Source organism: Amblyomma maculatum, chromosome 3 (assembly GCF_055883805.1).
Source record: "Amblyomma maculatum isolate TAMU_Amacu chromosome 3, ASM5588380v1, whole genome shotgun sequence".
NCBI classification, from domain to species: Eukaryota; Metazoa; Arthropoda; class Arachnida; order Ixodida; family Ixodidae; genus Amblyomma; species Amblyomma maculatum.
In genome coordinates this window covers 73737024-73758413 of record NC_139346.1, presented here as the reverse complement: position 1 = coordinate 73758413, position 21390 = coordinate 73737024, and the positions used below count along the sequence as shown (strand labels likewise).

The 21390-nt window shown below is 42.4% G+C and overlaps 1 protein-coding gene across 1 annotated transcript in view; it reads right to left on the bottom strand.

Moving 5' to 3' along the window:
- Positions 1-401: 401 nt before the first annotated feature.
- LOC146194978 (uncharacterized) overlaps positions 402-21390 on the bottom strand; it is a 31723-nt gene continuing 10734 nt past the window's right edge. Inside the window, exons 3-6 of the mRNA XM_084596688.1 lie at positions 15151-15219; positions 12781-12891; positions 8985-9061; positions 402-581 (exon numbers count right to left, since the gene is read on the bottom strand). Of these exons, the coding sequence (XP_084452814.1) occupies positions 425-581; positions 8985-9061; positions 12781-12891; positions 15151-15219 (414 nt within the window). The 3' untranslated portion in view covers positions 402-424. The remainder of the gene's footprint in view (positions 582-8984; positions 9062-12780; positions 12892-15150; positions 15220-21390) is intronic.

Here is a 21390-nt window from a genome sequence, read left to right as displayed (position 1 = left end):
AAATGTCGAGCAGTGTCTTTAGAACAGCCGGTTTGCCTCCTTTTGACAATCTTTTTAAACCATATTACAGCACTAAAATATTTTTGGAGCAGTGCATACAGGCACATAAACACAAAACAGGTATAGTTCAGACTATTCCTTGTTATCTTAAACCGAGAGTGCGCACTCACTACGGTAAAGTAACACGACGCAATTACGTTCCAGCTATATTTAATGAATTACCGGACGATGTATTTTCTTTGACCACCCGCAAAACACAGAGTTGCTGTTCAAGCATTAGAGAACCTTGATATTTAGTGATGGTATCAGCGCAGTTTTACAATCAGTCGTTGAGCTGGACTAGCAGTCCGGGAATGAAAAACAGGAGTGCGTTCATGTGAACTCACACACCAGGGCTTTATTTTCACACACTCTGCCAAAGTCCCTAAAAAAAAACTCCCGGGTACGCCTTCTCATTTGTCTTCGCCAAGGGTTTGACTGGCAGTTTGCAAAGAGGTCCTCTAGAATGCATTGGGCGACCCTTGCCACAGCCGAAGCGGTCGGAGAATAAAGCGTTGTTCCTGGAAAACACTAGGTTCACCCTGCGAATATAAATGAACATATGTAAACAAAATACAGCACATTTATAGCCAAACACGTATTAATCATCCACAACTTTCTTGAATACAAACCATAACATGGTTTGTATTCAAGAGCCCCACAGCACAAAAGACGGTTTCGACACAAAATGCCGGAGTGCAAGGATACTGCAGCATAAGTAAGTCTTTTCTTGAGTTTGTTTTTGTGACACCATGAGTTTGTTTCTGTGACGTCATGTTTGTTTAGGATAATAGTGTTTTTATGACGGCCTTCTCGCTGTTCTTCCACGTTTTCTGTGGTACGAGATAGTCAACACTGACACGAATATAAAGTTTCGAATTCCGTTGTTGACGCGAATGACGAATGCTTTCCATATTTGAGCAAATAGGCAGCTAACAGTTTTAAGAATCTCAGGCCACAGAAAACGCAAGAAACAGGTTTTGGCAATCAGTGAAAATGCTAATAACATGACGCGTCATGATGTCTTAGAAACATTAACCTCTGCAGGAATATCAAATAACCCACTATACTCCCGTTGTCCGTGACGGTACGTATGGGACAGAATGATTAGAAAACGCGATTTACAGCGAGATAACTCATTGCATGTCGGAAATGAAATACGTTAAAAATGTGCGGAAATAATCGTGGTTACAAAGAACGAGCGATAGTTGTCTAATTATATATTTTCCGCTTCTACTTGTCGAACATTTCTTAATGAGATATGACCACATCATAGCGCTAATGTTGTGAAATCATTCTCAATATGAGTTATCCAATGACAAACAACCTATGCGGCAGTCACCTATTTGTTTTAATAAAATGTTGCAATAAGAGTATTTAAATAAGCCTTAGATGAGCCCATGTTTTCGACATAATGCATTTAACAATACATGACTAGAAGTTGTAGTTTAAATACGATATTTGCTCACATATACCTAGTAACCGTAACTAATGATGACCTGAAATTTGTCCAGGTTCACATCAATTTGCATTGGCTATCGAAGGTATATAACGTGATACTGTAGCATAATACTCACATATAAATCAGGAATAAGCAATTTAGAGTAATGAATAAGACTGCAATTAGTCCGGCACAATAATACTCCCACAAGCTATCCAATGATATATCATGATTGCAATATTCTATCACAAATAACTGGATAATTAGGTCCTGCAATTAGTCCAGTCTTATTACGCTCGGCATACCCTATCTAAGGGTAAATGACAATGTATCGTGAAATTATATATTCATAACAACAACCTTTTTTATTCTTTCCGCGGATTCTTATTTACCGCGTTTAAGGCAGGTACGTCAGTTAGTGTGTCAATATGTATGCCAGTTAGGCATGTCAGTTAAATGTGGAAGCGGAAGCTTCACTACCGATGTAAAGCTATGGTCACTATGCTGGGCTGCGCAGCGCTCCGTCCTCTTTCCTCCATCTGTCTCCCAAATCTTTTCTTCCCTTCTTGTAGTCTTCCGTGTCTTCTTCCCTTATTCAGTTTTGTTGGGGTTTCAGAATCATCTTCCTTCATTCGACCGGCTTCTTTAGTAAGCAAAGAGCTCCACCACTCGCTACCATTAGTAATGAAGCTTTCGCTCATCCACGAGGTTTAGTCAAGCTAAACCATCAGCAATTTCTAAACTTGACTTGATGCACCGTGCAGGCTGTTCCAGCTTGACCTTGGCTCCAATTGAAGATCACCCAGACGTTTCAAATAACCTAGAGTTGTGAATAGCGTATTGAACCTCTCGCTCTAAAACTAATCAAGTTCCAAATCGAAAACACGATAATATTTGCATTGCGAGAAATGCACAGAAAGGGGGCACTTTTTATGGAAATAGAAAGCAGGTTCATAGCCAAACGAATGCTGCAGCTTCATATACTCTTAACGTGGCATTGGGACACCTCCACGCAGCGCCTATCAGACCCCTGGGCAATGACCGTACGTAACTGCAGTAACAGATGACATTTGTAAATTGCATTGCTTTCTCCCTTCATACTGAAGACCTTAACCTCCATCCGTACTCAATGCAATGTTTTGGCTTCACCGCTCACCCTTCGGTGGAGGTACCTCAATATAAACTGCTTGTCTTCGTTTAATTCCAAACCGCGGATGTAAATCAGGGAATCACAGCCTTCTATCACTTCGTGCCCAAAGAGCGGAGGGTGGGCGTACCATTATTTCTCAGAACTGAAGAAACAGTGTGTACATGCTTGCCTTCCCTTGAGTCCAAGTTGGTACCCTTAGATTTCATTCGTACTACATGTCCTACCCAAGCCGAGGTTTTCAGATACTTAGTTTTTTCTCACCCACTTTTCACTCTTCCAATCTCTTAACGTCACAGGTGCAAACATTTCCTTTGCGATAGAGATCTACGCTGCACATTTGGCATGCTTCTCATCACCAACGAGAGAATAGCAAATAAGGAAGGGACCCGAGGAAATATAGCAAAGAGATTGCAGAAGTATTTGCAGTGATTCTCATTGTGTTCCTTAATATACACCATGATTATCTGCCTAATGACAGTGTTAAAAAAATAAGCCCCGCCTTCGATCTAAGAGAAGCTCAGATGGGAGCCCCATATCACTGAGAGATTAAAGTTGACACTCTACTAGACGCATTTAATGCAATACAACAGTATTATTTTCTAGCACATATTATTATGGGGACAGTATTTTTGAGCGTCACAAGAGGGGCAGTCTATTTTTCTAACATAAATACTGCTTAATTTGAGACACAAGGAGCTGTTAAAAACATTGTCTTATTACTGCAATAATATGCAAGAAGACTGAAACTTATGGTTTGGCGACAGGTACTGCTTGAAGCTCTAGTAGGTAGATGTGGACGGCCTTCCTTTGGCTCAGAATTTATGCATCGCTAAGCATATCAAGAAATATCCCGATATTGCTACCTATCGCAATCGACCTTCATGATTAACCAATTATTCAAAGGACGTTTGCTGCAGTCTTTTAATTACCTTATTAAGAAAATAATCTAGCTGGGCTTACAAGGTGAAGTCCTTCGAAAGGTTGTGCTTTATGCTGTAATCCTTTTTTGTTCTGTGTTTAGATGTAGTCACACAGCTTTACACGATATAGACTAGCTTATGCCGCGACACTCTATTTAACGATTAGTTCAGTTATTCCCAGTGCAATCCCATCGGCTTCAGCCTACACGTAAATACAATTGCAGCACGTAAACTCATCATCATCATCATCAGCCTGATTATACCCACTGCAAGGCGAAGGCCTCTCCCATATTTTTCCACTAAACCCGGTTCTGTGCTAGCTGCATCCACTTGACCCCTGCGAACTTCTTAATCTCATCCGCCCACCTAACTTTCTGCCGCCCCCTGCTACGCTTTCCTTCCCTTGGAATCCAGTTTGTTACCCTCAGCGACCATCGGTTATCCTCTATTCGCACTACATGTCCTGCCCATGTCCATTTCTTCTTAATTTCCACTAGAATGTCGGTAACTAGAGTTATTTCTCTGACCCACTCTACATGCTTTCTATCTGTTAATGTTACCCCTACCATTTTTCGTTCCATAGCACTCTGGGTTGTCCTCAACTTAAGTAGAACTCTCTTGGTTGGCCTCCACGTTTCAGCCCCATAGGTGAGTACAGGCAACATGCAACTGTTGTATACTTTCCTCCTGAGCGATACCGGTAAGCTGCTAGTCATAACCTGCGAGTACTTGCCAAATGCGCTCCATCCCAATCTTATTCTTCTTGTTATTTCCTTTTCATGGTCCGGATATGCGGTTACTACCTGTCCTAAGTAGACATATTCGCCTACTACTTCCAGTGCTTCGCTACCTAATGTAAACTGATGTTCCTTCCCGAGGCTGTTGAACATTACCTTAGTCTCCTGCATATTGACTTTCAAGCCTACCTTTCCACTTTTCCTGTCTAGGTCATCAAGAATTATTTGCAGTTCATCCCCCGCATATATAGCATTCATTGATAACGAAAAAGCATTTGACTCAGTGGAAACCTCGGTGATGATGCAGGCATTGCGAAATCAGGGGGTAGACGAGCCGTACGTGAAAGTGCTGGAAGATATATATAGTGGCTGCACAGCAACCATAGTTCTGCATAAAGAAAGTAACAAAATTCCCATAAAGAAAGGTGTTAGGCAAGGAGACACAATCTCCCCAGTACTATTCACAGCTTGTTTAGAGGAAGTATTCAGAGACTTGGAATGGGAGCAGTTAGGGATAAGGGTAGATGGAGAATACCTCACTAATCTGCGATTTGCTGATGACATTGCCTTGCTAAGCAACGTTAACTCAGCTTGTTTCCAAAAGTCGTTTCCAGCTTAAACATTGAGAAAAACAAACCAGAACGCCAATATCTGAGGAAACGGTCACAATACATTTATTACATTAATCCCGTGCTGCGCTTTCCCGGGGGTCCTTGACTCCAAATACAGGGTAAGAGCACAGACCACATTGACCCTTTCCAAAGCACATACTCTAGACGTCGACAGAAGTGCACCAAACAAATCGACTTGCTTATCTGCCCTGTGTAGGGTCCGCTCTATCTTGTAAACTTTCGGGTGGAGCCACCGTCGACACCGAAATTTCTCCTGCTCCAGCGTAACGCCCCATCTCTCTCTCTCTCTCTCTCTCTCTCTCTCTCTATCTATATATATATATATATATATATATATATATATATATATATATATGGTGGTTACCAGCCTGCCCAACAGCCTTTGTTTTCTGGATTTTATCTCTAACAATGAACTTGTGCTACTTCACAGCAATATGCATGTCGAGTAATACACGCCTGTCCTGCATAAATTCGCATTCTTCAGAACATGTTCATTTTTCAACAAGCTTTTACTTGCAGGTTTGGCGGGTTGGTGGTGCTCTCTTGAATGGATTCTTTGCTTTGTCAAGTTTTGTTTTCAGTACGAGTGACTAACTTTATTGCAGATTGAGAAGCGAACAGCCCTCATTAGTTGAACTGTCGCTTCTTCTAAGAAGCCATCATTTTTATGCTGCGCCGCGTAATGCGTGACAAGTAATTCGGATGCTACATTACAGGCTCTCTCAAACGGGAATCCGACGGCCTCAGTGAGTCCGCAAAAGCATTTACGTCGGTGTCAGCAAAACACACGCCCACGCAAAAAGTCATGTGATAGGTTTGGCCTGGCTAGTCGGTTTTGCAGAGTTCGAAGCGCGGTGGTTCAAAGCCGACTTTTGTTTCTGAAAGTCGGAAAAAAACGAGAGACGAGAGCATTTGAGAGAGATTGATTGAGAAAAAAGAGCCCCTTTACGGGGATTATTGATGCCATCATTGGTGAATATCGCGCTCTGGCGCTGCACTGCTTATCGCGGTCGCTTTCAAAGACGTCCCGGTTGTCCGAAAAACGAGCAGGGCGATGTTGGAAGGACTCGAATGCCTCTGAATCAGCCACCTTAAAAGCAAACGTGCCACCAAATACAGAGGACATGGAGAGGTGCAACTAGTCGGCGCAGGATCTCCCCACGTCCTCTGCATTTGAAGGCGCTGTGGCTTATCAAGTAGCCTTTTGTAGAGGCTAGTTTTAACCTTCATTCAATTGCAGTTCCGCGGCCTGCATTCGGAACCACGGGAGCAGTATTCGCAAGATCGAAGATCTACTCTCTTCTTTTCCCGCAGGTGTCAAGGGGCCCCTTCCACCACCACTGCCCCACAAGGCGCCCGCGGTACATCTATGGCTGAGAACCACTGCTCTATTGCAACAGCAGCAGCCTGTTCGTTGCAATTTTCTGAGCAACATTACCTTCACGCGCACATTTTGCGACATTACACATTGTTTCGTCGGTTGAAACAATACGAAGATAAGTGATTATTAATGTATTATTTAACTGGAAAAAGCAAATGCAGCTTTTAGGTTTGCCTTCAATCGGAGTGCGCGGTCAAATGAACAGTGCGACAAGGCAAGCAGGAGGACAGAATGTCTTATGAGGGGCCGTTTACCCGATGCATTGTCAGTAAATATGTGACGAAGCAAGTTTTCAGGGGCTCACCGTATTGCCGCGAGCAAGATGTCACGCGATGGCGACAGTATTGCGCCCCGCTGGCAAATTGCTTTCTTGGATGACTAAAACTAGACTGCCATAACACAGATGTGTACAGATAACACAAGTACTATTCGAGCAAGTGCGAGAGCACAGTGCTTTTGATATCGGTACTGAAAGCTCCGGAATAAATTTTATATAGGATTGGGTGCACAGATTTGCTGTACAGATTATAGCAGCGTGAAATTTAATTGGCCGCACATATATACTCTCTCTGATTTAGTCGGCGTCGAATGTTGCCGGGCAAATAAAAAACAAATCTTTAGTAGGTGGTGGCTTCTTTTCAGAATATATTTTCAAGTATCGCAATTTATGCGTCGTTAGTGTTCTATAGTGTCTTAGAAATCATTTATATACTACATATTGAAATATTTGTTGGTTCATACAGTGCTGTTTATTCCATCATTCTAATACTTTGGTTTTGTGTTTTGTGAAGTTTAATGTCCCAAAGCGACTCAGGCTGTGAGAGACACCATCATTCAAAAACTGATTTTATGATTAAAAGCGTAAGCACCCAGAGTATTGAATGAAGGATTGTTCTTTAGGCTATTCTTTATTTGTTACATACTGGACTGTTCACCCCCTTTTTTTTTCAGTTCTCTGTCTGCGTGGCCTGTACACTAAGTCGACTGCTATGCAACCAGCAATGTTAGTATAGGTAGTCATAGCTGGTTATGGCTTTAATCTGGGCAAAGAACTACAGGTATTCCTTGCACTTTGGTCAGACGTTGACATCAACCGGTACCAAAAAATCGAAATAACTGACTGAAAAAGCTTGTGATTCTACCTCAGGTATGGGAGCTATGCCATAATCCAGCTCTTAGCTTTCCGGTTACTCGGTACGAGCGTTCAGCGGACCCCGGTGGTACCTATTTATGCTCGGAAAATAGCCGCCTTCTCGTGTAAGGGCTCTATATCAGACAAGGTGAACACTGTTTGGGTGCCAAATAGGTTTCTCCTGTACAAGTCTTAATCGAACCCAACTACACCGATTTCAGCTCCGCACAGCCTTATCTTCGCTAGTATGAGAGTTGTTCCTGTCACGGGCAACTTCGACTGCACCCATAAGAACTACTCCTACGCAAAATAATCAGGTATAGCCCAACCTTCTTGAATCATTTGGTTTCCTTGCATACGGAATATTTAGATAGCTACCAGTATTTTGTTATTCGGCGGAGTTTGATACATAGGTTCAACAGCCGAAACCTGCGAACCATAGTGATGTTCGCACACTCGTTTCAATACATGTGCTTTGCGACCAGTTTAATTGTTTTTAATCGTTAACCATTTTGTCTACATTACTTCGCACCTACTGGACAGGAAAATATGGTAAGCTGGCACTTTATATGCGAGACAACATTACTCCTTTAATCACACGTCCCTACATTTTGGCCTCTATCATCCCTTCTATTTCTCCTAACATATGATTGTAAGGCACTGGTTTATACGAAACATAATTTATACGCACATTCCCGCCTAATGAACCCACGCGAGCGTGCCGCCGCATTTCAGAAGCTGCATTGATCAATGTGCACTCTTCCGGGGCTCGATACCCATCTCAAGTCAGCTGTTTAAATTGCTATTTGCTTCCTTATACGCTTGCATGGTGCCACGAAGTGACGCAACTGCGCTGACAAATCAGTTCTCGGTAATGTCGACTGCGAACCACCAACTGCAACAGGGATGTTATTATAACTCGTAGATAGGACCGACAGGTGTTGGCGTTTTATGCTGTAGATGAATAGAAAGGTCCTGTATACAGGTAGGCGCAGAGTGCACAATACATAGGTAACACAACGGTATCTGATAACCGGGGAACTTCCATCCGAAGGCAAATTCTGGAGCAAATATTCACAGTCATAGAATTGGGTCCAAACGTGAATTAAAAAGACGAAGGCGGCTTCCAAAACTTCTCTAAATTGGCAAAATTGTGAAGTATGATAAATAGATATATTATAGATAATACAATCTTAATTTTTAAGCACCTAGCGAAGTGCGTGCCTATTAAGCAGATAGACGACCGTTTAGTCCACAAATTTACAGCCTGAAGTTCTGAACGTGTATTTAAAAATGAAGGTGTTTGGGTAAAAAAATGAATTTTAATATCCTCAACACATTTTCCGGCCGCTCCTAAAATATTCTTAGATTCGGTAAGTTTGACAAACAATAATTATATGAAGTATAATATGCCGTCTATGCGGCGTAAAATGGTCGATAATTGTTTTAGCTGCAATGCCGAATGAATGAAAGAAAAACGCTGTAAAAGGAAGTCAAAATCAAATGCGTCGCAGTCACAACAAGCTAAATGAAGTATAAAAAGGCTTCCTACTTCTCAGAAGGAGTCGCTCCACTGAGGGACTGGGTATACCTGATGTTTGGGTTGGTATCCATGTACTCACATCGGGTCTGCAAAGAGAATGAATTCCCCGTGGTTTGTCTGACACAAAATTCAGTACCAGCAAAATTATGTTTGGTTCGGTTTTGGTGTTTAACGTCGCAAAATGTCACACGCTATGAGAGACGCCGTAGTGCAGGGCGTCAAAACGTTCGACCACATGGGAATCTTTAAAGTGCAGTGATATCGCTCAGCACACGGGCACCTAGCTTTTCGCCTCCACTGAAAAGCGGCTACCGAAGCTATTATTCGATTCCGCATTCTCGGGCATAATAGTCGAACGCCCTAATCACGGCGCCACCACGGCGGGGAGCAACGTTATGCACAGCAATATTTCTACTTTCAACTATTGTGCAACAAGCAGCAATATGCAATCTTTCTAAGAACTGCATTCGAGAATAACCCATCACCAATTGAACCGCCACGAGTGTTCAGATACGTTGTGGCCCCTGAAAGGTTATCACTATGCTGGCAAACTCCACTGCTGTTGCCACAGACACGCTAACCATTTATGTACCCTGCAAGAAAGGTGCATCACGTCGGTAGCGGAGCGAGGCATGTAACAAAAATTGTTGTTACCTTTATCGCAAGCAATGCTGTAATGGCGGCTAGTTGGTTTTCCATCATCATGTAGGGGCGCTGAACTTTAACTCAAGACAATTCGCTAACACAAGACAAGGCGCACGTACCAGTCTTGTCTAGAGTTAGTAAATGGCCTTGAGGTAAAGTTTAGTGCGCCTACAGATGATGTCACCTTTAGCTCGTTCTCGATACTGGCACCTTCGAACAGGTGGGGTGGTTTTCTGCGGAACGAAATTTCTGAGGCCAGGGAAGTTTTCACAGATACGAAATGAGTGTTCAGGAAAATGTAACCGCTTTGATTTTCGTATTTATGCTCGAGTAGAATTATTAGGGTGTCCAAAATTGTTGGTTTAGTTTAGCTTACAGGTCTTAACGTCCTAAATTAACTCCCTCTATGAGGCACGCCTCCGAGGAGGGCTGTAGATATATCAACCGCCTGGTGTCCGCACACATCACACAGTAACCGGCTGCCACAGGTAGCACGCAGAGGTTGTTATATAATTAAAATGAAATTAAATTTAGGAATAAAAAACGGTAAGAGATATCTTCGGGTAAAAATACTTCATGCGAATGGCTTGCAATGCACATTTTGCTGAAGAAAGCATGTAAAGCTTCCCTGCCGTCGTAAGGGTATACGTGTGGGTTAGAGAAGCGTAAATATGCTCTAGTTATGTTTGTGCATTTCGGAGAGTAAAGTGCAGGTGCCAGGAATTATGACGAATGTGCCAGTTATATTATTTGCTTGATGACATTCTTGACAATCATTGCTGTTTCTCACATCTAGCCGGGAATATTCAGCATTTGCCGATTCAATTCGCGTGTCATGGCACCAGAGTGTATTTAAATACTGGCATACCCTCGGAACATACTCATTATTGTACTGGCTGAATTTGGCCGATATTAAGAAAGCTAATTTAGATACTTTAAATATCGCATGAGGTCAAATTCTCAAAGAATATGAGTGGCAAAAAAATATTTTCCTGTCAATTTATTCTATAACAAGAAGTGGCAGTGCTGTATACTCCTAGCAGATAAGCACAGTGCCTGATTATTCTTTGCTTTCATTCTTTTAATATCTGTATAATCTACCTCCCCATGTCACAGCCGATATTGTAACGTGTTAAGCTGGAATGATGAAGAAAATTTTCTTTGTTGGAATACCGCGTAAATGCACAGCAAGGGAAGCGGGCTGGATGCCAAGCTCTCGGAACAGATTCTGAGCTGCTATATTGTGATATTTTATATCTGTGTACCACACAAAACAAGTTTGTATTATAGTGGCTAGATGCGTTCACATACTGGACATTACGAATGTCCTTCGAAGAGCGCATGTGCTGGCTATGGATATTGTACCATACGCGTGCAGTTCAAAGTCTATTCTATAAAATGCTGCCGTCAAACATCGCTTCTAAAGCTGGCCTCCATTGGACGTTTCCTGCTATTCACGATAGAATTGATCCTTTCCATGCTTTGATTGACGTCTACGCTGTTGAGCTTATTGCCTTTGTGGGTTGGCTTTCGTTGACGCGCCGTTTTGCCATTTTTGCTAGTGTTGCTGTCAGAATCAGCTTCACTGCTTATTTTGCTGCTCTCTAAGCTTTGCCCCCCCCCCCCCCAATCTCTTCTTTCTGTCCTCTCGCGACTTCTCCCGCGCCGCCCAGCGCTCGTTTCGGTGGCCATGCCGCTGTTTCCCTAATCTAACTTTCGAAACTGTTCTTAGGGGAAAATAATGCGCATTGTGCGAGAAATACAGAGGTACCAGAAATATGCAACGTGGCGTCCACCTGTTTGAACCTCGCCACAACTATATGGTAATTGTTATTATCCCTGTGCGTGTCTTCATTATCTATGGTGTGAACACGCGTGTCAAGATTTGTTGAGATTCATTTTACACTTATTCTGCTTCGTATTTGGCAACACGTGCTTTCGCTGTGAAAGAATTGGCCACGTCAATATAAACCTTTTGCACATAATGATTGCCGTCTAAGTGTCAGAGCTTGCACGTGGCAAACTATTGACTACACATCGTAGTACTGTAAATTAATCTCGTAGTATTAGGCTTTTTTTAAAGAAGATTCGACCGCTTTCTCTTCTGGAGACTGCAAATGGTGAGCCTGACGGTAATCGCAATGCGCGTCAAGAGCCAGAGGAAGCATTACCTAATATGACAACGAGATAGTCTACCTCGGAATATGCCAGGTAACAAATGAAAATTTGAGATTTAGAAGTAAATATTGAATCCGTATACTACCCATAGACTGCGGTTTGTAGTCATTTAATACATTCAGTAGAAGTGCTTTTCATTGAAATGTAATTTGTGTTCATATAATATTTCGCTATCAGTTCGCCAACATAGCTGTCAGGATAAGACAATAAGGCGCAGATTGCATATCTCTTTAAAAATAGCTGTTACGGTTTTTGTTCTTTAGTACCTTTTACGGACACTTGACTTTCTTTAACCCCCATCACTGAAAGCCCGCGATTTGCCTATAGGGCAGAGGAACCTGTAACACAAGTTCTCGTGAAGCTTTCTTTTACATTATACAGGCTATTACCCATAAATTTGGAGCTTGTGAATTTTCTTTTATATTTTTAATTCGCGCCTATATTGAATTATATTCCACTATTTCTTTCACTGGAGAAAAAGCGATACAACATGTCATGTATTTCAAACTTTCTGAGTTACCTACGTAGATTGTTTCATGGAAATTTTCACATCCCTTGAAGTCTTTCTCCGTCATAAAACAGTAAACGAAAATGAAGGTTTCCGTCCTGTTTCGTTTTCGAAGTGCCTCATTTTGCAGCGCGTTCTATATATATATATATATATATATATATATATATATATATATATATAAAACAGGATGTCACACAACTTTCCCGATTATCTATTTTATTCCAACAGTTTCGGACGGTGGACCGTCCTTCTTCAGTATGTATGAAGGGACAGGCCATTCATGTAGCCGGCCACGCAATCCAGACCAAGCGAAATAATAACCACCAACAGATGCAACAGGGGCTGAGTTTTACCGTTGTATTAAGAAGTGCGTTTGGTTTACTTGGCATTTACCGACACATTTGCGCACTTTTTCTTTTATGATTTCAAATAATGCGGAAGAATTCAAGAGACTGATTGAAAGAACGTTACCTGTGCCGCTTGAATGAAGAAGTACTGTCCTTCTGTGAACATCGGTATCAAGGCTACCCTGGCCTGTTGTCCCACATCCCATGAAGCATGGTTTAGCGTGGTCCTGTACACCTGCGAATTAATGGTAACAGTAATCAAAACCTGCTAGGGTCTCAACTCGGTTAAGCTACGCTACGCAACGGAATGATGTTATTGGCGATTCGGCCAGTCTTCCCGGCGTCTTTCGAAACTTCTTGCTCCATTTGGCCAGCTTCTCATCCTCCCTCTTCTTTCTTCCCTTCTTACCTTCTGTGGCTTGGACCAACTAGTTGCCATGGCTAAGGCACATGTCCGGTAGTCAGTAGCGACGCTTCTCCGAAACGCCCCGCTGACTGGCCTAGTTCAGCTTTCGCTACAAAACTTCATTCTTTTAGAAGGCGCAGGTCACTGGTCGAAAGTGTTTGTTGAGCGGTGGTCATTGGGTCAAGTTGAATGACGAAGTTAGAGTGCCACAAATCTTTTTCTCTATCCCTGTTTATTGGGAAAACATGTATATGATATATAGATCTGCATAAAATTACTAAACCTCATCCAATTTTACTGGCTATCGACAAAAGAAGTTAGGTTGAAATGTTTGGTTGGTAAAACCTAGATATCCCGTAAAACCCTTCATTGATACACTGGATGTGGGAGTCACATATAAGGTAACTAGCCTGTGTGTTCGAGAAAAAATAAAAACAAGACGTAAAATGTAAAAAAACATTAAGTTACAACTTTTGACTGTAGGTTTAACATATAGATTTGATAACACTTCACATATTTAGTAATAAAAGGTCCGCATAATGTCCGCGTAATTCATGAAGCCTGATAAACCTCACAAGTAGCTTATAATACTTCGGCTCGCAACTACATTTGAATAATTGCTTGAGCATTCCGCCATGTAACCGCTTATAAGAATTATTTCTCAGTGAACATTCTCTCTGGCTAAAGTAAAGGCATAGCCAGCATGCATGAAAAGCCTTTGGCTTGTTAAGGCAAGAAAATAATGTCAGATTCATAGATGAGAGAGGGCTACAAAATATTTTCATGTGCTGTCAACCTGAACAGAACATCTGTTCATAATATGAGGTGGCAATACTGCCTACAAGCGGTAAAATATTTTTAATATCACAGCCGACGCGCATTATAGGCAAATTTCTTTCTTGATCGCGCATTGGTAATTATTTTACACTTGAAGATTATGCAGAAATGAATTTTGAAATGCTTAATTCTTTTAGACGTTTATTGTGCAATTATTATTGAGATGTTTATATCTACGAGATTTCTTCCAAGATTCTCGTGCCTTATTAACTGTTTCCGCTGATAGCTTAGCATGACCATAATATAGTCAACACGTGGAGATGCATTGATGCACCAGGCAAAAAAGAAAGGCGGCTCAACTAACTGTCCGCGGTTGTGTTAGTGCCTCAGCAACAGTAACCTAAAAGCGCTAGAACTGCTACGGTTTCAGTATTTTGCTCATTCTTGTCACATTTTGAAATTGGTAAGCTAGTCGAGGTACATAAGCAAGCCCTGTGTCAGAGGTACTTAGTAAATATGCAGCATCCCTGCAATCGGCAATGTGGTTTGTGGAAGTTTTTTTTCCCCGGAGCTTACATTCGCTAGTAGGCACGCGTGGCTGTACAACATAACAAATTTTCCCCGCCGAGGTGGCGCAGTGGTTACGGCGCTCGACTACTGTTCCCAAGGATGCGGGATCGAATCCCGGCCTCGACGGCCGCTTTTCGTTGGAGGCGAAAAGCAAAGCGCCCGAGTGCTGTGCGATGTCAGTGCACGTTAAAGAACCCCAGGTGGTCGAAATTTCCGGAGTCCTCCACTACGGCATCTCTCATAGCCAGAGTTGCTTTGGGACGTTAAACCCCACAAACCAACCATAACATATTTCTGACTTGATCATCGCGCGCAACGATGGCTTTACTTTGTACTGAATAATGTGAACGGTGAGATGCTCTAATTATCAGCCGCTTTGTCAAACGCAGCGCTACTTATTGTTATTCCGACGATCTCATTATCCGTCACAGGTACTAATCTTTTTTCCTCGCGACTGTGCGTAAGCTTCAGTGGACACTTTCCACACATAAAACTAGTCCGGAAGATTAGAAAATAATGCGCTTTGCATGCCTACGATAACGTTTGGCTTGAAAACTACGACTGAGTGTCATTTTTAGGCAGGCCTATCAAATCCCAGGCGAAGTACCTTGGTGATTCGGCAGAATATGCGATGTCCTTCATTACCTATCGAAAGGAACAAGCAAGGCAAGTGAGCAACGCTTCTGTTTGCGGGGCCGTATTTCATATATTTACTTCATGAAAACAATAAAAATATCTTACGTAGTAGGCGATTGGCAGTGCCAGGCTGTCGACCAAGATCTGGAATGCGCCACTTGTGTTCGTAGGCGACTAAAATGAAAGGAAGAAAAAAATTAAAGAAACAAAATTTATTCTTAGGTTATTTTCTAAAGCCCAACACGTAGATACTACAGTATCAGTGGCGGACAATTGGATGCTTCGTAATGCAAAATGTAAGCGCAGGTCTACAGATAACTGCGATATGTGAAGGCAAATAGATTTAAATATATATACGTTACTATTCTCAATAATGGCACACTCTTAATGTTTACCCACAACCATCTTGCATGGACATGATTCCTAGTTTATTGTTATAAGCAAATGTCGGTATGAAACCTGTAAGTCTCCCCGTGCTGCCTTGTTCAGATCTGCACGAGCCATGCTGGGGCCATGAGGGCTCCTCTTTTTTCAGTGGGATCATATTTTAACACTGCATATTACGCACATAATGGCTGTGCAGCGCGATGAACTTTCACTAGCTTGCAAAATGTATAGACAAGGCCGAAAAGGTAGGTTTGGAACTTTCTGCGCCGCAAAAACTCAAAGCCTATTGGTCTTCTGCGCGTAGTAGATCCGAAAAGGGATATCGCATAAATCGAGTGCGAGGTTCTTAAAGCACAATTTGTTTCGCCAGGTCATCAAGTTCCTTAAGGAAATGAGGCTAACATGTCAGCATAGTGACTTGATATTAACGACTTTATTATTAAATTCCGCATGCAGGGCTATGCAGGCCGGTATTACGAACTGAATAGACACGTAATTTAAAAAAAAATGATTTGGTTTTCTGCGGGCACGTTTATCAAAATGTATGTAACATACCTCATGCGCACTTATGCAGCATCGAGAAAGCAGTATCGTGAGTCAGAAAAACAGACGATGCGTTGCTCCTTTGAGTGATATTTTGTAGCTCTATGCAGGTGCGAAGGATCTATTGTCGCAGAAATTTTAAAATATGCGGATTACTTTCAGCGTTTTCACCAACGCTCAAGAACTGTCCTATTGTGGCGATATGCACAGAAGTTTGTTTTTTTGTGATTGTCTTGAACAAATAACTGCGACGCATGAAGTTTTCTGCGAACAATTTCATGAGATTTCTAGACCTGACCATTTGTGCTTAAATGACCATGTGTACTGAATTTAAGAACCGAGGGAAAAAAAACCTGTACCTTAAGTCCAGCACGCCCCCAAGCTAATAAAATGAAATTTTTTTGTAATGCTGCCTCGAAATCGTGCGACCATCAGCTGGAACTGGCCTTTCATACTTAGATGATCCGGTTGAATGGTTCCAGCTCTACGTGCACACGGCTAGGTGTAACCCAGAGCATCTTCAGAGAAAGCGCACTTTTGTATCAAGCAGCCGTAGGGCACATATACGTCAGAGCAAAAAAGAAACGGGAAATGGTTATATGAATGTAATCGGTCGATCGTAATCAAAAAAATAGGTAAAAGAGCAGCTGTGCACCAGGGTGGATTTCCAAGATGCACAATATGGTAAACTTTACCGTCGCTGTGAACAACAGCCGCACTCTTATGCGAAACAATGTGGTCTACCTGATATTATGCTTTGTGGGGGAGTCTACTTTGCTAAACAGTCAGATCTGTGAACGAGGCTTCTCGCAGCGGGCCGCATCATCTCAGCATCCAGTGATGTACTGCGAACATTAAGAACCTGGCCCCTGTTTTGAAAGAGCAATTATTCAAAAGTGTGTTAAAAGCCACCCAGAGAGAAAGCTACTCGATACATTTGCCCTGTGGGGGAGACTACAAAAGCCCAACATCAGATGGGAGGCTCCTGGAGCACGACGTCGTCAGGGCATGGCATATCTGGATCCACTGCCGTAACTGCTCGCAGTTACGGCCGTCATGTTGACATCCGGAGTATGGAACAGAATATAGACAATTGATCGTTATGGAATATTGTCCCATAATGACCTCAGCGAAAGCAAACGACCGTAGCCATTTCACGACATTTTATGCTTGAACGGCTACTGCATGAATTTCTCACACCACCACCGGGGCCCTATTCATAAGGGCCCATGCACTGTATTCTAACTCAATGTTATTCGGTGACAATGTCCGGGCGTTCAAGCTTCCGCTGCATTGACTATCTTGCGATCGGATTTCAGCATTGCGTGAAGATCTCAACCACAAGTTTGCCGCGAGATGCGGCGAGTGACGATGACTGCCATTGACGGTGGGAGCAGTAATCGTGACTGGCCGCAAGGCAGCTGCGTTTGTCTCATGCTGCCGTCATGCTGATATCCGAACACAGGAAACTGAAAATGGATATTTTATCTTTATAGAATACGGTTCCAGAATGAGCGCAGCGAAAGCAGAGTTTATGAATGGCTCATTTGGGCCAAATTTTGTTACACAATTTGCTTAAATTAGGAAATAGCTTCTATGACCAAATTCCCATGACCACATTCCGCGACACATGCATATTCTTTCATACTTTCTATAACCTCAGGTCACTGCACCGAATTAGTTCTTTGGCAGACGGAATCTCGCAACTTTCGACTCAAATGCTGTCATCCGCATGTTGAACGGCTGCTTGTTGCAAGAGCATTCAGTTTTCCTGTCCCTTCTCTACAAACATAGCGTTCGGAGCTCGCAAGCATTTGGCTGCTAAGGCAAAACATTTTGGGTTGGTGTTTGAAATTCGCAGGCCGCTCACCTTCGCCCGATTCAAATAGTTTCAACTAGAATAGCGCACAGCGACACGCATGCATACCGCCACTGTCCGTTATATCTTCTGTTACCTCTTTCGTTTTGGTGGTCAGTTTTTTGTTAATACGAGCAACACAGTGAAGGAAAAACGATTTTGCTAGCTGCGACAGTTGAGCTGAGGCCAGCCGCGGAATAAAGTAACAGTGAGGGGAAGGAAATAAAGTGACGAAAAGAAGAAAGGACAGGATGGGGTATGTAAAAAGCGTACAGAATATAAAAAGAACTAAAAATAGCGCACCGCCTTTTTATGAGCTGAGGATATTAGACATTTTCCGGCTATTCAAGATGCTTTGTGTGCAAAAGAATGCGTAGCGCGGGCGTTTACTGTATAGAATGTCCTAGTACCGCGCTGCTATCCCCGCGTCCGCACATACCAGAGAGGAGTGAATCTGCGCGCTCCGGTTCGAGGTTATTTTCATCTTCGTCGCGAAAGCGGTCTATAAAACATGGCCACTTCTCGGGAAAGTCAACAATTGTTCATAAGAGCCAGGGGAGTAGCTACTCGATTCCTCTTCCTTGTGGGCGAGCCTCGAGGAATACCAGAACATCGTCGAGGCACTCCCGATTTTCGTTTGAATGTTTATCAACTGTGAAACTCCCGATCCCATCGTACAGGTAGGTATACAGTGCAGGTCAATGAAATGCAATCCCTAAACGAGTGAAAAATATGGCTGTACTAGGGGGAGCAAATACTTTCTTTTTGAAGTTCCTTTTGTACCATGGGGAAATCACCGTTTTCTTAGACTATTGAATACCTTTTTTCTGCGAAGTTTTTTCAATAAATGACTTCCCTGAGGATGAATTCGAAATTATATTTTTACCAAATGAAGATGATGATTGGCTACCTCTGGACATGATCATATTATTGGGCCTGAACTGACCTTGGCGATAAATGGCTTTCAGGCTTGCAGACATTGATGCGAATAAAATAGGGCAGTATGTTCGAGAATTCATTGCTATAGCGTTATTCGTGCTTTCATGACACAATACCAAGTGCCTGAGTGGCTTCCGAAAAATAGGAAGCGTTCCTACACATGCCTAAAGTTTAATAGATCATAGAGCCCGAGCTCGTGCGGTTTTTAACCCATATTGTGTGTTTGTCGCGTAATATTCTTTGTGCGTAAATTACGGTTTTGAAGTCGGCAATAAGGAAAAAAAAGGTATGGCGGAGCGGTTCCGCACTCTCCTCGCACAGCGAAGGAATCGTGATCGACTCCTAGGTTTCCGCAAAACATTTTTTCTTCACTTTCTTCTGGTTTTCGCGCTACCACCACATTGCCGACACCGGCTTCTCTGCGACCCGGGGCGCTAAAATAGTATTAAGATAAAGGTGAATCACGCCAACCAAGTTCCTAACAGAAAAAAAAAACGACGTTTCGGAACCGGCTCAGTCCATCCTGTACGATGTGCCTGCGGGCGAGGCAGCTTGACTTTTTAAGCCCCCTTGTGGACAACCTACGGATCAATGGATGGAAAACTGAATGTAAAAAAGGGAAGGGTCCTCGGGAAGCGACTGATACCCCTCATGTTTGGTGAATGTGCGATGACTCGACTAGAAAAATTCGTCGATTCTAGGGGTGTTAACTCCAGTGGGGGTTAGCTTCTGGTTCAAGTACAATAGTTCCGCGAAGTCAATTTTGTTTTCGCGTGCTTCGCTGTGTTCGGTTACGGCGCTGCACCGACTGTGCATTTGAGGGACATAAGCTCTGTGTTGCATCATTCTCACTGCGAAGTTCCCCATTTACTTCGTTTCTCCTACGTAAGAGGCCGATCAGGGGATTCTGCGTGAAGCGCATTCTGGGCGACGTTCCTTCTGGCGGAGGAGGAGACGTCCCGATGGTGATAGATTGATGGTGATAGATAGCAACCTTCTTAATTTCCTGATCAGACAGACTTCTATCCAACGTTTTCTTTTTTTTAATAGTTGACATTTTAATAACATTCCAGACAAAAACTTCCAGAATGTTGAACAGCGCCACCGACCTGTTTCAAATGGTTAGAAATGTCATTTTGAACAAACTCAATGGCGGTAACTTTGTTAGCAGTGCTGTTAATCCAAATGAATGCAACGTATTCAACCAACCCCTTTTACGATTTATAGAAAATCTTGTATAGGCAGAAGCGAAGTTGAAACTTGGTAACCAAGTGCCAATACGAAGGTAACCAAGTGCCAAATCTATGAATTTGAGAGGAATCGTGAATTGAATATCTAATGACCACGAGCACAGGCACCAGGCATTGTCCATTTAGAATGTGGCAAGCGGGCCGGCTGGCGCGCCATTCTCATTTGATCACACTGTCTTCTTGCATTGCTATGAAAGGCACCCTGTGTACGACGAAATAGTTTTCAAAAATAAAAGGATTGTCCGCTAAGGCTATTTATGTGATGCTTGCGTTCATGCACAAGCTACTACAGCTGCTTTCCCATGGTCACGGAAAGTTCGTTATATATAAAAATTTCCTAATGTGGGCCAATCGGATTATTCGTCTTTAAATGCTATATGGAGCCACTTTGCGTCATAAGCTGCATAGAGGGTGATTTATCATTTATCATAGGCCTAAATAATAAAGCTGTCATTTTGTACACGACTTTAAATGTGCATGTTCTTTATAACGTTCTCTTATATCATAAAGCAGTTCAAATAATTACGCGGTTGCATGATATTTTTCACCGGCCAATGGGTTGAACGGTGCACTAAATTCGTTCAAGCTATAACATTCGAGCATATTCTAAGTGATACAAATATCAAACACGAGAAGCGGCGCTAGGCAGACGCGCCGATGAAGTTGCTTGTGGTTGGTTGCATACGCGCCATCTACAACATGTCTTGATGTAGCCTACCACAGGAACAAACGTGTACATACAGCCTGCTTCAAAGCAAACTAAATTATTACTAGTTGTGCATATCTGACATCTTGCATATCATTCTCTTAGGATACTGTAACCCTTCTCAAGGAATTATATATCGGCTATCACTTAAAAAACGTCTTAATTACCGCGGTCTTATGTCAACCGCACAGATTTAAAACAAGGAAATTTTATTAATTAAAATTATCACTTTCTTCTCTCCCTTTTATGCACCCTAGAAAGTTTGACATTTCAGAACATAGTTCACCGTAGTTTGCTTCTGTTAGGTAACCTTCAAACGTCTACTGTCATATCTCAACAACACAAAACATAGTTCTTATACCTCTGATGCTAGATTTCTTACGGGTACGGCGCCGTAATTGCTAAGAGCAAAGTGAAGTCTGTAGAATGAAGCAAGAAAGGCCAGTCTGTCCATTTTTATTCTTAACACTCCAGCAGACGCTGTAGCCTTAACGTATGAAGCGCTCTGCAGCTCAGCGGTTACAATATCTTACTTGTTCTTGTATATCAAGCACTATTTCTATAACTTCGTCACAGCAGCGACTGCTAGTTTATCAAAAGTGTATTACATAATATGTGTCGTTTTCGAGAAATTAGGCAAAATTTACCCCTTTACCCACAGT